This window comes from Monodelphis domestica, chromosome 6 (assembly GCF_027887165.1).
Source record: "Monodelphis domestica isolate mMonDom1 chromosome 6, mMonDom1.pri, whole genome shotgun sequence".
NCBI classification, from domain to species: domain Eukaryota; kingdom Metazoa; phylum Chordata; class Mammalia; order Didelphimorphia; family Didelphidae; genus Monodelphis; species Monodelphis domestica.
Genome location: NC_077232.1, coordinates 300,372,728 through 300,387,980, shown reverse-complemented (window position 1 = coordinate 300,387,980; position 15,253 = coordinate 300,372,728). Strand labels below are relative to the sequence as shown.

Here is a 15,253-nt window from a genome sequence, read left to right as displayed (position 1 = left end):
GCCTCCGGCAGGTTGGAAATCAGGTTGGAATAGAGACATGCTTAGACAAAGGATGGACGTAGGACCAAACGTAGTCATTGTATGATAAATGAATATATGAAAATGATACTTGCAGGGAAATAAAAACCTACGTGCTCATGTCAACAGCTAAAATGTCCATAATGCTTTAAGGATTCCCCAACTCTCTACATACATGATCTCAATTGGATCTTGCTGACAACTCAGTCGAAGGCACTATCCCCATTTTACTTATGAGAAACCTGAGGCACAGAGGTTAAGGAACTTGTTCATTTTACAGAGGCAAGGAGAGAGAGGTAAGTGACTTGCCCAAGATAACCCAGCTAGGAAGTGCTGGAGGCAGGATTCAAACCCAGGGCTTCTTGATTCCATGTCCAGCTCTCTAAGCATCACCCTGACGTTGCCACATCTAAAAAATGTCTACTTGCCTTATTCAGCTTGCAAAGTGAAATCATGATGACATGATGGCATTAGTTTTCCTGGAGACACGTAAATTAATGCTCACACAGTGAGGCTACTTAGGTTTCCTGAAAGTCGTCAGGAAGACACTGGACATGTCCGATCCCTCTCTCTGACCCCCACCATGGGCCAACCCTCAAGTAAGCTCTGAGGATGACTGTTTGAGCAGCAGACAAGCCAATAGACTTAGCGGTCGCACCGTCATTAGAGGATCTAGAAGGTAGCCGGAGGAAGGGAGAGTTTAAAGAGTGAGGAGGTAAATCTGGAAAACCACAGCATTTCCCTAAAAGAGTTAATTGGTTTGAGTCACCCTCTTGGATATCATGGATGTTAGAGCTGGAATAGATCTTAAATGACATCGAGAACATCCATCTCATTTTACAGATGGCAACCCCGAGGCTCAGACAATTTGCCCGAGATCATCAGGTAGGAAGGACTGGAGATGGGATTTTGAATCCAGGTCTCGATACCTCCAAGCCAAAATCCTGTCCGCCATGCCATACTCATGTGACGAATGTCTCCCTATTTTCATGAGAAGAGCACACAGAGACAAAAACTGCCTTCCCCAATGGACCAACTTATCAGCAACGGCAAGAGTCGAGAAGAGAAGGGGGAGCAGGACACACGAAATGGGAGAAATGGGAAACCAGAGACAGTCTGAGATGCCCCGAAGGACAGAAAGAGAAGAAAACCAACCAACCAAGCCCCTAGATGGGGCCACTTTGGAGAGCCAATGAAGACAAGTTTTTCTAGGACCTCACCCAACCAAACGCAATTAGGAGGGATGAGAACTTCAGATTAAATTGTGAACGACAAAGCAGGCAGAATGTCCCTCAGCTGTCCCGTGGCTCCATGCCTTTGGAACAGTTGTTCATCTGGAAATAACTTTCCCATGAAAAAGGACAACTACAAAAGGCTGACTTGGTCTTGGGCTCTCATGCCCCCTGTCTCCAGCACTGGGGTTATTTATGATAGCACAACCAGACGCAACGGGAGGAGGGAAACAGAGTCAGGCATGTTAGAAAGGATCGAGACAGTGTTAGGTGCCCCCCTAATGGCTTTCTACCGTTTCCATGAATTTCCTTCATGATTGCTGACACTTTCTGCTTCCTCTGCTTTTCCAAGGTGTTGGGTGTTAATATTCCACAGCTGCTTCCCTGCTGAAAGAGAAAGAAATGCACACAACAAGGAAAGATTGAGCCCCAGAGAAAGGCTCAATCTATGGTGGCATTCCTTAGCCACCATCTCTGAGCATCAGCCCATCGACACTTGTTAATCACTTACTGAGTGCCAGGTACTGTGCTAAGCATTGAGGATATGCAAAGACATTGGAGCAGCCCGGATCCCACAGAGCAAGCGGTCATTCTGATGGAGGACACAACATGCCCCAAATTGTACATGCTACATGCAGATAGTGGAGGGGGAGAAAGGAGGTCATCTCAGCGGGGAGGTGGACATGGATCGGGGCTGAGCTGGAGGACACAGAGACAAGCAGCAGTCCTCGATCTGCATCCTTGACTGAGGACAGGCACCATCTGATGATGGCTTATGGAGCAAAGGCCATTTGCACACAGGTATGGCACGCACCAGGCCACTGGGAAGTATTCAAGAATCGGCCTCCTTCTCCCACTCTCCCATGGCTTTTTCTTTGTTTGGAATCCATGACTCATTATAATCTGCCTGCCTCCTTGTTAGTTCTCTCCTAGCATCAACTTCACATGCACAGATTCTAGGATGGGTGGCGCCTGGAGGAGGAGGAAGGTACCAGTGAACCAGAGGCCACTTCGGTGCTGGGTTTTACATCTGGGTACCAGCAGCCTGCCATTAAAAGAGAGGAGAGTGCCCATTTTGGAGTCACAGGGGGGTGACTCCCTCCCTGGAAGACTGGAACCAAGGGTTGGAGAAGCGTTCTACTCACCACGTTGTCCGACCTTGTTTGGCAGCAGAGAGGAAGCTTGGCTGGGGTGGAGGTTCCCGAGTCTGAGGGGTATGGATGGAGAGCTGGGCCCAGACAGCTTCTATCCTTGTGCCTGGGTCTGCATGGTACCTAGCACCAACACGAAGTGAGGACTGAGCCTCTGAAGAGACTGACATCCAGCTGACATCAAGGAGCTAAATATAGAACCACACACTTGAGCCCCTCCTCTTAGCCTGTTGAAAGAGGAGAACAGAGAAGATTCCATCGCCCCTATTGTGTCTCTGGATTCATAGTTCTTGATGTTCCACCTAGGGCTTAGTACCTACTGTGTGCAAAGCAAGAGGCACCAAGGACAATGACGCAAAAGTCCAAGACGTGCGTCAGGCTCTGAGAATTTATAACAATCGATAGCCAGGGAAATGGTTTTGATCTGGACTCACCCAGGGCACCTTGAAGCTGTTCTGGGAATCCCCTGTGAGAGTTAAGGGTCCTCCAATAGAAAGAAAAGCCATTTTTCGACTTTATTGTGATGCTGTTGACTGAAAGGCCTTGACCTTCTAATTCCAGGGAGATGGATGTAAATGGACGGAGATTTGCATGACAGATCTCAGTTCACCTGCTGAGTTGTCTTCCAAGCAAAGCTTCACTCCCATGACATGGCTGAAGCCTCAAAGAGAACACATCCATCCAATCAGCCACTGTAAGTAGACTGTAAGCTCCTAGAGGGCAGGGAGCTCCATATCCTTTGCCTCTGTACGGATCATTGCAGAGGACACGGGCTTTGACCGTGGGAGGTACTCATAGACAGGATTTTTAAAATCAGATAGACCTAACCTGAGGCAAAGGTGTTCCTCTCATCGTTTTCTGAAAGCGTCACATTCCAGAAACCTGAAGTGATTTAAAACGATGTGGTATTCAGCTCGGATTCTGGAGAAAACATGAACAGAACAGTTTGAACTTTCTGGTTTGGTCAGCTTTAAACAATGGCACCTTCATATAATTTGTCCCTTCCCAGTTATTCTTAATGTCCTCAGTGGATTATTCTCCTTAGACATGACCAAGATGTAAATCCAAGTAAATAGGAAATAATACATCTTATACCAACCAATGTCTTATTTGTTGGTTGGTCGCTTTGACAGGAGTTATTTTTGATTCTTTTAGGTTGCATTTTTGCTTGTTTGTTTTTGTTTTTAGCTCACTGTGTCCCATTCCTTGTTATTTCTCAGGTTTCAGATGTATCGTTTATCCTGAAAAAGAAAAGGACGGAACCCAATAGCCGATGGCCTGTACAGTCAGACACTGTGTCCAGTCTTTGTCAGAAGGCACCTTCCCCCTTGAGCACAGATTCATTTGTTAGTGTGGAGAGTTGACACATTGACTCAGGAGAGGATAAAATGCAGGGCAGAAGAGTTTAGCAGGACAGGGTAGAGCAGGGTGGTGAGAGAAGGGATGGAGCAGAAAGGGGAGAGGGCATTTCACTGGAAAGATCAACCCAAAGGCTTCTGGGGTCCCATATTACACCGATTTATCACCACAGAGTCTGAGCTTATTCATCATCCAGTCCCGTGCTTAATTTACAGAGGAGGAAACTGAAGACCAGAGAACTTAAGGAACTTGCCCCAAATCACACAGGTAATCAACACCAGGGCCCAGGTCTTCTGACTCCAAATCTATGACTATTTTCCCTGAGACACATTGCTTTCAGATGATCCAAACAAGAACCTTGTTGCTTTTTCCTCTGGCAAGTGGAATTAAAATGAATAATACAACTGCATGGGCACCCATGGATGACCTTAGGGAAGATGATAACATAGACCGAAGGATGTCTTCCTTCACCTCTTCCATTTAGAGTAACCGCCTCCCTTTTCCCCTTTCAGCACCCTTCCTGCTCCTTATCTACCTTTACCACCCTCACCTTCCTCTCCATTTATACATTGTTCTCTTCTAAGGTCAATTTTCGAATTCTATGAACAGATTTGTACTAAAGGATTTGAATTCCTTCCAAATAAAAGGCACCATAGCACAGTGATTAGAGAGCTGGGACCGCCCAGCCCGACATGGACCTCTGGCACTTACTAACTGTGGCACCACATGGAAAGGTCCCTCAGTCTTCTCATTTGTAAAATGGAGATTATTGTAATAATTAATATTTACCTTGTAAGTTTGTTATGAGAATAGGTGAGATTATACATGTATTTATTTTTATGTGTGATAGATGAAGATATTAATATTGACATCACTCTATATTATACCTTTATAAATATATACCAGCTAGTATTTATTACATATCTATTAAGAGCTGGGGTGTATGGGGTGTTCAGGGAGGAGTAATATATTTGGTACGGAGGGCTTGTCGTGCCCTTCTAGGGCAGCTCTCCAGCCACTGACCCTCACCTGACACCCAGCTCTCACTTGTGGCTCTCAGTAGCCTGTGTAGTAGCATGCGGCAGTGAACACACCCCCGGCAAAGGCTTTGACAGGCCGGCTAAACCTTGTGAGGGTAGCCATTGGGTCGTCGACCCCTGGTGAACCAGGGCTTTGCTCACCCAGCATGTGAAGACTGCTTTGGCTGAACAGGCAGAAGAAACCAACAAGAAGGTTCAACGGCTGAGAGGGCGACGCAGCAAAGCACTGTGGAGTGCTTAGGGCTTGTTGGAGCACAAAAGACAACACAGCCATCCAATGCAGCTGAGGAAGTCTCCAGGTGTAACGACTTTTCGTGCCACTGGACCCAGGCTTCCAACGCGGAGAGAGTGGGACTGTCTCTGTGCATCAACTTTTCCACTTAAATTTTCATGCACAAGTGTCTTTGTGCACAAAAACACACAAAGACAATCGTCATCCTTGGTTACCGAGAGACTACTACAGTAATTAAGAGCTAAGCAAATCTTTAAGTGAACTATTTGCAAATATTGAAGGACTCTCTAAATGTCACTAATTAATAGGAATAGTTCATTTCATTTAAGATTTAATTTAATTTATGCATTGCTGGTGGAGTTGTGAATTGATCCAACCATTCTGGAGGGCAATTTGGAACTATGCCCAAAGGGCGATAAAAGACTGTCTGCCCTTTGATCCAGCCATAGCACTGCTGGGATTGTAACCCATAGAGATAATAAGGAAAAAGACTTGTACAAGAATATTCATAGCTGAGCTCTTTGTGGTGGCCAAAAATTGGAAAATGAGGGGATACCCTTCCATTGGGGAATGGCTGAACAAATTGTGGTATATGTTGGTGATGGAACACTATTGTGCAAAAAGGAATAATAAAGTGGAGGAATTCCATGGAAACTGGAACAACCTCCAGGAAGTGATGCAGAGTGAGAGGAGCAGAGCCAGGAGAACATTGTACACAGAGACTGATACACTGTGGTACAATCAAATGTAATGGACTTCTCTACTAGTAGCAATGCAGTGACCCAGAACTATTTGGAGGGACGTATGAGAAAGAACACTATCCACACCCAGAGAAAGAACTGTGGGAACAGAAACACAGAAGAAAAACAACCACTTGATCACATGGGTCGGTGGGGCTATGACTGGGAAAATAGACTCTAAAAGATCACCCTAGTGCAAATATTAATAATAGGAAAATGGGTCTTGATCAATGACACGTGTTAAATCCAGTGGAATTGCGCATCAGATATGGGAAAGGGGTGGGAAATGGGGAGGGAAAGAACATGAGTCTCGTAACCATGGAAAAATATTCTAAATCATCTAATTGAATAAAATTTTTAAAATATATTAATAATAATAATAAAGATTTCATTTAATTTAAAATGTTTTATTGATTCACTTTATTTTAGAGCTTTATTATTATAGTTCATCATTTTTGTTCTAACCTCCTCCATTTATACTCACTGCGTTCTTTTCTAACAAAGACAGACAGTTCAGCAAATCACAGATGGCCAGATCTGACCAGTGGTTCTTCAGTATTTCCCCAGATGGAGTCCCCTACTTTTCTACTGAGAGGAGAGAGACTATGTCTCTTATAGTCTCCAGGACTAAAGCTGATCATTATGGCTACTCATGCCCTAACCCATCTGCTAACCTCCAAATTTCTGTCTCCAACTGCCTTTCAGACATCTCCATCTGGGTGTCCAGTAAACATTTTAAACTCAACATGTCCAAAACGGATCTCATTTTCTTTTGCCCTAACTCCTATTCACCCACATAGACCTTCCCTATTACCCTCAAGGGCATCACCATCTCTCCCAACCCAGAAGTCATCCTGGTTTCCTCACTGTCTCATCCTGTGCCCCATATCCAAGCTGTTGCTAAGGCCTGTCTACTTCTCTCCAGGTTCTTTCAAATACACCACCTTCTCTCCTTTGGCATCTCCACTATCCTCACACCGACTCTTGTTACTTGGACTATTGCAATAACTTCTGAGAGGCCTTGTCTCTCCCCATCCTCCATTCTCTAATCCATCCCCTGTTGAGCCACCAAAGTGATTTCCCTAAAGTGGAGATCTGAGCATGTCATCCCTTTACTCAATAAACTTCAGTGGCTCCTTATTGCTTCCAGGAGCAAATATAGAATATGTTGTTTGGCATTCAAAGCCTTTCCTCACATAGTCCCCTCCAACTCTTCATTGACCTTACTCTTCAAAGAACAAGACACCCTCATCTCTCAGCTCTGGGCATTTTCTTTAGCTGCCGCCCATGCCTGGAATGCCCGCCCTTCTCAACTCTGCTTACTGACTTCCCTGGCTTCCTTTGAGTCTCAACTAAAATCCCATCAGTGATTCTGGTGCCCTCCTCTGTGAATTATTTCCCATTTATGCTGCAGATAGCCTTTTGAACATATTTGTTTACTTGTTGTCTCCCCTGTTAAATTGTGAGCTCCTTGAGAAGAGGCCTCTTTTTAAATCCCCAGCTCTTAGCACAGTGCCTGGCACATAGTAGGTGCTTAATAAATGTTGATTGACTGACTAGCTCATATTTACTAATTCACGGATTTTCTTTTAGTGTAGTTTTCACTGAAATTCTTTTAATGATTGTCTTGGTTCTTCTCATTCACTCTGCATCCGTTCACAAGTTGGTCCAGGTTTCTCTGAATTCTTCATATTTGCTTTATGGCATAAGAATATTCCATTAGTCCATATACCAGAGTTTGCTTAATTATTTTTCAACTGATAGACACTAACCTTGTTTCCAGTTTATTGTGACTAATGGGTTCTTTGTAATAGGGTCTTTGCAAAGCTGGTTTCGAATGCTTTAATGACCCTTTGGGGTACATTAGGCCATGGTGGTTTGAAATGCTACACTTTCAGCTAGTCCCAGCACCCAGTTTGCCCTTTTCTTAAGGAATAATGGGACAAACTCCTCTGGGTCATTAAAGGACAGCCCACATGAGAAGAGGCTACCAAAGGTCCATGAAAGGGTGGCATTTTGGAATTCATGGTGATGTGGAAAGATGTTGCCTGCTGGAAAAAAACAACAACCAAATAAGACTCTGTGGTGTTTTTGGTTCGGTGTTTGCTTAGCTGTGTTTACTGTCTATCTTAGGGGCTTGTGGGCAGCAAATGGATTAAGGACAGATCCGGAGAGACTCTGGAGGTGGGAGCTGGCTGTTTGGTGGACAGACAACATGCTGTTCTTTGTTCGGACTTGTGGGTGAGCTCAGGCCCAAATCCAGCAGGACAGCTGCTGACCACCGTCCAGGGACACGAACGAGTGGCTGGCCATTTCCCTACCTCTCTCCAGGACTTCAAATGTGGAACTCAGTCTATCAGAAAGAAATCCTGACTGAGGAGAAAAGGCTCTTAAAAGACTGGAGAAACTGAGGCAGTGAAAATTTCACAGATGGGGAAGCTGAATTTGGAATAATAAAACCTGACCTTTCCCAGGTTGCCAAGCACCTTACATATGTAATCTTGTTGTACCCTCAAAAACAAGTCTGTGAAGGAAATGGGAGGTATTATTATTTCCATTTCACAAATGAGGAAAGGTAAAATGTCTTGTCTATGGTCATGTAGATGCTAAGTGTCAGAGGCAAGATTTGAACTCAGATTGTTCCTTAATTCCAAGTCTAGTACTCTGGTCTCTGGGCAGGTAAGTGGTATAGTGGATAGAATCACTGTCTCTGGAGTCAAGAAGGCTCATCTTCCTGAGTTCAAATCTGGCCTCAGACACTTCCTAGGTGGGTAACCCTAGGCAAGTAATTTAGCCTTATTTCCCTCCATTTTCTCATCTGTAAAATGAGCAGGAGAAGGAAATGGGAGACCACTCCAGGAACTTTTCCAAGAAAACCCACGTGGGGCCAGCATGAATTAGACATGACTTAAAACCAACTGAACTCGGATCCCTTCTTGAGGATGAAAAGCAAATCTGATCACTTTTCCTTTTTTCATCCTCACCTCCTGACTTTGAATCCACACTGTGTATCAATTCCAAGGCAGAAGAGCAGTAAGGGTAGGCAATGGAGTTAAGTGACTTACCCAGGGTCGATCAGCTAAGAAGTGTCTGAGGTCAGATTTGAGCAATCACTTTTCTACATGATGACCCTTCAAAAACTTGAAAGCCCCCAAATTGGAAAATGAGGGGATGCCCTCTGATTGGGGAATGGCTGAACAAATTGTGGCATATGCTGGTGATGGAATACTATTGTGCCCAAAGGAATAATGAACTGGAGGAATTCCATGGGGACTGGAACAACCTCCTGGAATTGATGCAGAGTGAGAGGAGCAGAACCAGGAGAACATTGTACACAGAGAAGGATACACTGTGGCACAATTGAATGTAATGGACTTCTCTACTAGCAGCAATGCAATGATGCAGGACAATTCTGAGGGACATATGAGAAAGAGCACAATCCACATCCAGAGGAAGAACCGTGGGAGTAGAAACACAGAAGGAAAGCAACTGCTTGATCACATGGGTTGAGGGGGCTATGGCTGGGGATATAGCCTCAAAATGAACACCCTAATGCAAATACTAATAATATGAAAATAGGTCTTGATCAATGACACATGTAAAACCCAGTGAATTACGTGTTGGCTATGGGGGAGGGGGGGAAAGAACATGAATCTTGTAATCATGAAAAAATATTCTAAATTAACTAATAAAATAAAATTTAAAAAAAACCTTGAAAGCCATCATTGCATCCACCTGAGTGTTCTCTTCTGCACACAGAACATGCTCTGCTAGTTCAGCCCATCCTTGTTTGGGGGTAAGGAAGCTAGTATATAGCACCTGCTATAGTCACTGTAGTAAGCCTTTATTATTTAATTTAATCTTACAATAACCCTATTCTGAGGCTCATTTTACAGTTGAGGAAATTGAAGCAGGTAGATGTCAAGTGACTCAACTAGTAAGTGTATGAGGATGGATTTGAACTCGTCTTCCTGGCTTCCAATAGACCCATTGCTTTATCCAGTTTGCCACGTAGATGACCTGATTTGTATTAGAAATCACATTTTTTTCTGGCTAATAATGGCCACAGTGAATAACTTATCAATGATATTAGTAGTAGTATTAATTATAACTATAATTAATTAATTAATTATACTTTATAAAGCACTTTACACATTTTAGCTCTTTTGATCCTCATAATGACCTTGTGAAGTTGGCGCTATCATTACTCCCATTTTATAGATATGGAAACTGGGCCAGAGAAAAGGCTGAGTGCTCAAGGTTGCACATCTGAGTATCTGAGACAGCATTTGAACTCAGAACTTCCCAACGCTAAGTCTAACACTTTACCCACTGGACCTGCCACCTAGCTTTCCTCTTCATCACTTTCTTAGCTGTTTCTCCCAGGCCTTCTAGTCCCTCAGTGGAGTAGGAAGGGCAGAGGAGTAGAACACTGAGCTTAATTCAGGCTCTCTTTCTTCCTTTGGGGTAGTGGGAAGGAACCAAGTGTTTCCAGGCCCCGCCTGGCTGTCTTTCTTTTCCCACTTTTCTCCCTGGTGGCCAGCATTGTGGGAGGTGGAGCCACTCCTTTTGGCATCAGCCCTTTTTCTCCATAAACTTTTCCCATTACATGTTTTTCTGGTCGAGAGTGTTTTCTAAAGGGCCTATGTTTTCCCCGAGCTCTGCCTCAGCTGTACAAATACGCGAGGTACTGAGGTCCACAAGGCATCAACAAGGGGTGACATGTGTGACTTGGGTTCCAGACGGCTCCTCCCTTTCCTTATGCAAACACCCCAAGCTGGCCACATCCTCTAGGACACTTGGTGACCTGGAGTTCTGGCTCTAGGACTTGCCCTTCTCTTTCCAGTTTCTAAGGAAGGCCTCTCTGTGGCCCATCTTCACTAGCCCTGCTGTTTTCTCCACTTCTCTGTCTCCTTTCTGGATTGCTGCTATTTTACTCGCTCTTGGGGCGAAGGGGTGGAGTTGGCCCAACCTTGACCACCTACTCTTGGGCCATGACAGTAAAAGAAGTGAGCTGGATGGAGAAGGAAGCTTCGAGAGAAACCAAAGTGTTCCAGAGTGTGTGGCCAAAGCAAACTAGTAAATCCCTTGCCCTGATTTGCTCCCAGAAAACGAGCATTCATACAGGAACTTGCCCTCATTTCCTCTCTGACTTGAAGCCAATCGGTATTTTTCCTCTCCTCTCCCGAAGCCCTTCCTTTTCCAGGTATCTCACCTACAGGAAAAATCAACTGCACAAGGTGAGGCAAATTCAACAAAGCTGAGGAAAGAAACCATCAGATCTGCAAAGGAGGAAGCATCGGTGGTTTGGCGAGAGAACCTATTGACTATCTCTCTGCTCATGCTTCAGGAGGAGAGACTTCCAGGCTCTCCTGTCATTGGAAAGGCTTCCTTGGGGATGAGGAATTCCAGTTGTCATTGTATTTCTACCCAGAAGAAAGTACTCAGAGCCCTGAGTGGCCAAAAGTGGGCCAACAGAATGGAAAGTCTCCCAACGGTTCAATTCAAACCAACAAGCAAATAAATAAGCATTTATTAAGCACCTACTATGGACAACTCAGCGGTACGGTCCCTATGGCATCATAGACAAAATTAAGTCATCTCTGGTTGTGTCCTTTTTTTTTTTCAGGTCAGAGCATGTCCATGCTGATCCTATATTAGGCAGGCAGCATCTTAATTCTATCACCTTCACTCTGTTATTCCCTATTTATCTTATATATGCTCTGTTTAGGCATATTTGTTTACTTGTTGCCTCTCTCATTAGAATGTGAGCTACTTGAGGGCAGGCGTTATCTTCGTCCCTTTTTATATCCTTTTTATATTTTTTGTATTTTAGCACCGGGCTTGGCACTTAGAAAAGACCTCATCCTTTGTTTTCAAAGAAGCCCAGGGACATCACTAGTGATGTCTTGAATTTCTCATGAATTGGATTTCAGGGAGTCAGAGCTGCACAAAGTCATCAGCCCTGCCACCTCTCTTTTTTTCATTTTATTATTATTTTTTCAATTGACAAAATTTAATTGATTTAGAATATTTCTCCATGGTTACATGATTCATGTTCTTTCTCACCCCTCCCCCCAACCCCCTCCCACAGCCAATGAGAAGTTCCACTGGGTTTTACTTGTGTCCTAGATCAAGATCCATTTCCATAACATTAATATTTGCAATACAATAGAGTGATTGTTTAGAGTCTACATCCCCAGTTATATCCCCATCGACCCATGTGATCAAGCAGTTGTTTTCTTCTGTGTTTCTGCTCCCACAGTTTTTCTCTGGATGTGGATAATGTTCTTTCTTGTAGATCCCTCAGTAATGTCCTGGATCATTGCATTACTGCTAGGGAAGTCCATTACATTCAATTGTGCCACAGCGTATCAGTCTCTGTGTACAATGTTCTTCTGGTTCTGCTCCTCTCACTCTGCATCACTTCCTGGAGGTTGTTCCAGTCTCCATGGAACTCCTCCACTTTATTATTCCTTTGAGCACAATAGTATTCCATCACCAACAGATACCACAATGAGTTCAGCCATTCGCAAGTCTCACTCTCTCTTACAGAGTCATTGAAGTCCAGTAGCAAGACAAAAGTCAGGATGGCCTTAGTATCTTTGTGGCATGGCTGCTCTGGGCTCCCTGGAACGCTGACATCTTCCCCTGCCCATTTTTTACCTTTCTTGGTTTCCCTAGAGCTGAGCACAGCTCCCTACACATAGTAAGCACTATATAAGTATTAGCTCTTTTATTTTTATTATTATTATTATTATTATTATTAGACCATAAGTTAGTCAAAGGAGGGGACAGTTAGTGGTGAAGTGGACAGAGTGCCAGGCCTAGACTTATCTTTCTGAGTTCAAGTTCTTCTTAACTGTGTGACCCTGGGCAAGTCACTTTACTTTCTTTGACTCCATTTCCTCATCTTTCAAATGAGCTGGAGAAAAAAAAAAGGCAAACCACTCTGGTATCTGGTCCAGAAAATCCCAAATGGGGTCATGAAGAGTCAGATATGACTCAACAACAGCTACAACATGATCTGATGATCTGAGTTCAAGGTCTTGCACTTATCTACGACCTGTGGCAAGTCAGTTCACCTTGCTTGCTGAGCTGAAACAGCACGAATGATCCTTGTTCTCCTTTAAGAGACAGCTAGTTGGGAGAGGGGGACTGAAATCAGGAAGATGAGTTCAAATCCAGTCTCAGACACTTCCCAACTCTGTGACTCTAGGCAAGTCACAGCTTTCATGTCCTCACGTGTAAAAGGGGAACAGTAACAGCGCCCGCCTCCCAAGGTGGGGTGAGCATCAAACGACTAAATAATCGTAGCTGTTAGAATTAGTACTTCGGTCACGGAGGTTTGCAAAATAGAGCACGGTTCGAACTTTAACAGGAATTGTCCTCTTTGGCGACAGTCCGATTAGCTGGAAATGGTCTCTTTCTTTGATGGCTCCTTTCTGGCTAGTCCGCAGAGCTGACCCAGGCTGGGGAGAATATTTAGGGATGAGGCTAGCGGGGTGCCTTCTGCCTGGGAGAGGACAGTGAAGTGGATGGAGCCGCCTCTGGGAGACAGAAACCGGCCCTCCCACAAAGCAGGTCTCCGGCCTGGATCTCTACCGTCCCTGAATCTACAAAGCTAAGATGGCCATCAAGGACACTCCACGAGAGGCCCACTTGGAGTACCAGTGAGCTCGCCACGAAAGGCCAACGGAAGAGAGGGAGGCCCGGAAGCCATGAGGAGTCACCCCATTTAATGCAAGGGACAACAAAAAGTAGATAGAGCGGTAGGTAGAAAGGAAGAAGGGGGCTGGAGGTACTCCAGGGGAGAAGCCCAGAGAAATGCTTGGTCTTTCTACCTTAGTTTGTGTGTGATGTAGAGGAAAGAGCACGTGATTTGGAATCAGAGATCACGAGTTCCGATGGTGACACTAACAAATAATATTTGTGTGTGTGTGAAGACGGGATCTCAGTTGCTTCCTCTGCTACGAGACCTCTAGAGTAGCTCCCTTTTCTACAGGCCAGAGGATCGGAGACTTAGAACTGGAAGGAATCTGGGAATCCGTTTCATTCACGCTCCTAGTTTTACTGAGGGGAACCTGAGCCCCAGACAGGTTGACGGCGGCACGGATTTAGACCAAGGTTTCTGAAGCTGTCGAATGCAAACTTTTTATCCCAGAGACCTAGAATTTCTCCCAGCTCATGAAGGCAGAAGGATACACCTTCCTCTGAGTTATAAATAGGCATCGTAAAGCAGGTCCAAGGCGGAGTAGAAAGAAGGCTGGGCTTGAAGCTGGAAGGCCCAAGATCACGCTCCGGCTTTCTCTGCCTCACTGATTGTGGCCTGAGAGGCAGGGCTGCCTCTTGACTAGTCATAAGGAGAAGGTGTTTTCCTGTTCTTGGTAAGCATTACCAAGTTCTGTGGCACAATGAATAGAGGGCTGGACCTGGAGTCAGGAAAACTTGAGTTCAAGTCTAGCCTCGGGCACTTATTAACTATATAACTTAACCTCTATCTGCCTCAGCTGTCTCAACTGTAAAATGGGAATAATCACAATCCCTACCTTACTGGATTGTTGTGAAAATCCAATGAGAGGGATAATGTGTGCACACTATCCGGCACACAGCAGATGCTTAATGGATGCTTGTTCTCCTCCCCTCTCCTTCACCTGTGTTGCTCTAAACCATTGTCTTATAATGATACATGTTACACGTTATCTATAGCTAAAAGGGTTCTTGTAAGCTCTTGAATCCAACCTTCCCATTTCACAGATGGGAAAACTGAGGTTCAAAGGTGGGGATGTTGCCGTGAAGTAGAGCAAGAGATGTAGGAGCATAGAACTAGAAGGCACCTTAGAAGCCGTGGAAGCCAGCCCTCTCATTTTTTAGGTGAGGAAACTGAGTCCCCAGGAGATCATGGCATCATGGATTTAGAGCTGGAAGGGTGCCCAGAGGTCCTTAAGTCCTACATCGCTACTAAGTGTCTGAAACAGAATTTGAACCCAAGAGTCACTGACTCCAAGTCCAGCACTCTGTCTTCAACACCATGGGCTGGATGGATGTTGCTAACGGCTGGCCCTCTTCCTCATTGCTTTTCCCTTTGCAAGCTCTCTCTTATGGTTGCTACGATCTGGCCAGAGGGGATCTGCATTCTCCCCATGAAGAATAAGAAACTGAAAACTGGTTGTGGGGCAAAGAAGGGTCCTTCTCAAGTGTCGATTGGGGCTCCTCCATGGAAGCTGGGCCCCTGTGGTGCCTCCCAGGCTCAATGACCCCACAGCCAAATTCCCCTGTTCTCTGTGTCCATAGGGGATGGGGAGGGGCTGTTTATTTGCAGGGCGATCTATTTCCCACATTGCTAAACAGAGCCTCCTCTGAAGGCTTCTGGGATCCTGCGTGTGGGGCCACTCGGACTAACCCGGCGAGATGTGTTCTGCCAGGTGGAAGTCATTGACTTCGCCCTCAGGACTCTCACACACGTCTCTTTGGTGTGCTG

At 45.0% G+C, this 15,253-nt stretch overlaps 1 protein-coding gene across 5 annotated transcripts in view; it reads right to left on the bottom strand.

Annotated features, from left to right (window-relative positions):
* Nucleotides 1–2,532, bottom strand: part of MYOZ2 (myozenin 2) — a 50,142-nt gene extending 47,610 nt beyond the window's left edge. The window contains exons 1-2 of one of the 5 annotated variants that reach the window (XM_007495551.3): nt 2,396–2,531; nt 1,544–1,637 (exon numbers count right to left, since the gene is read on the bottom strand). In XM_007495551.3, coding sequence (XP_007495613.1) covers nt 1,544–1,565 — 22 coding nt within the window. In that variant the 5' untranslated portion in view covers nt 1,566–1,637; nt 2,396–2,531. Of the gene's footprint in view, nt 1–1,543; nt 1,638–2,064; nt 2,204–2,395 lie in introns of those variants that run through there. The other 4 variants (XM_007495552.3, XM_056803496.1, XM_016422919.2 and 1 more) reach the window with 4 other exon arrangements.
* Between the last annotated feature and the right edge of the window lie 12,721 nt (nt 2,533–15,253).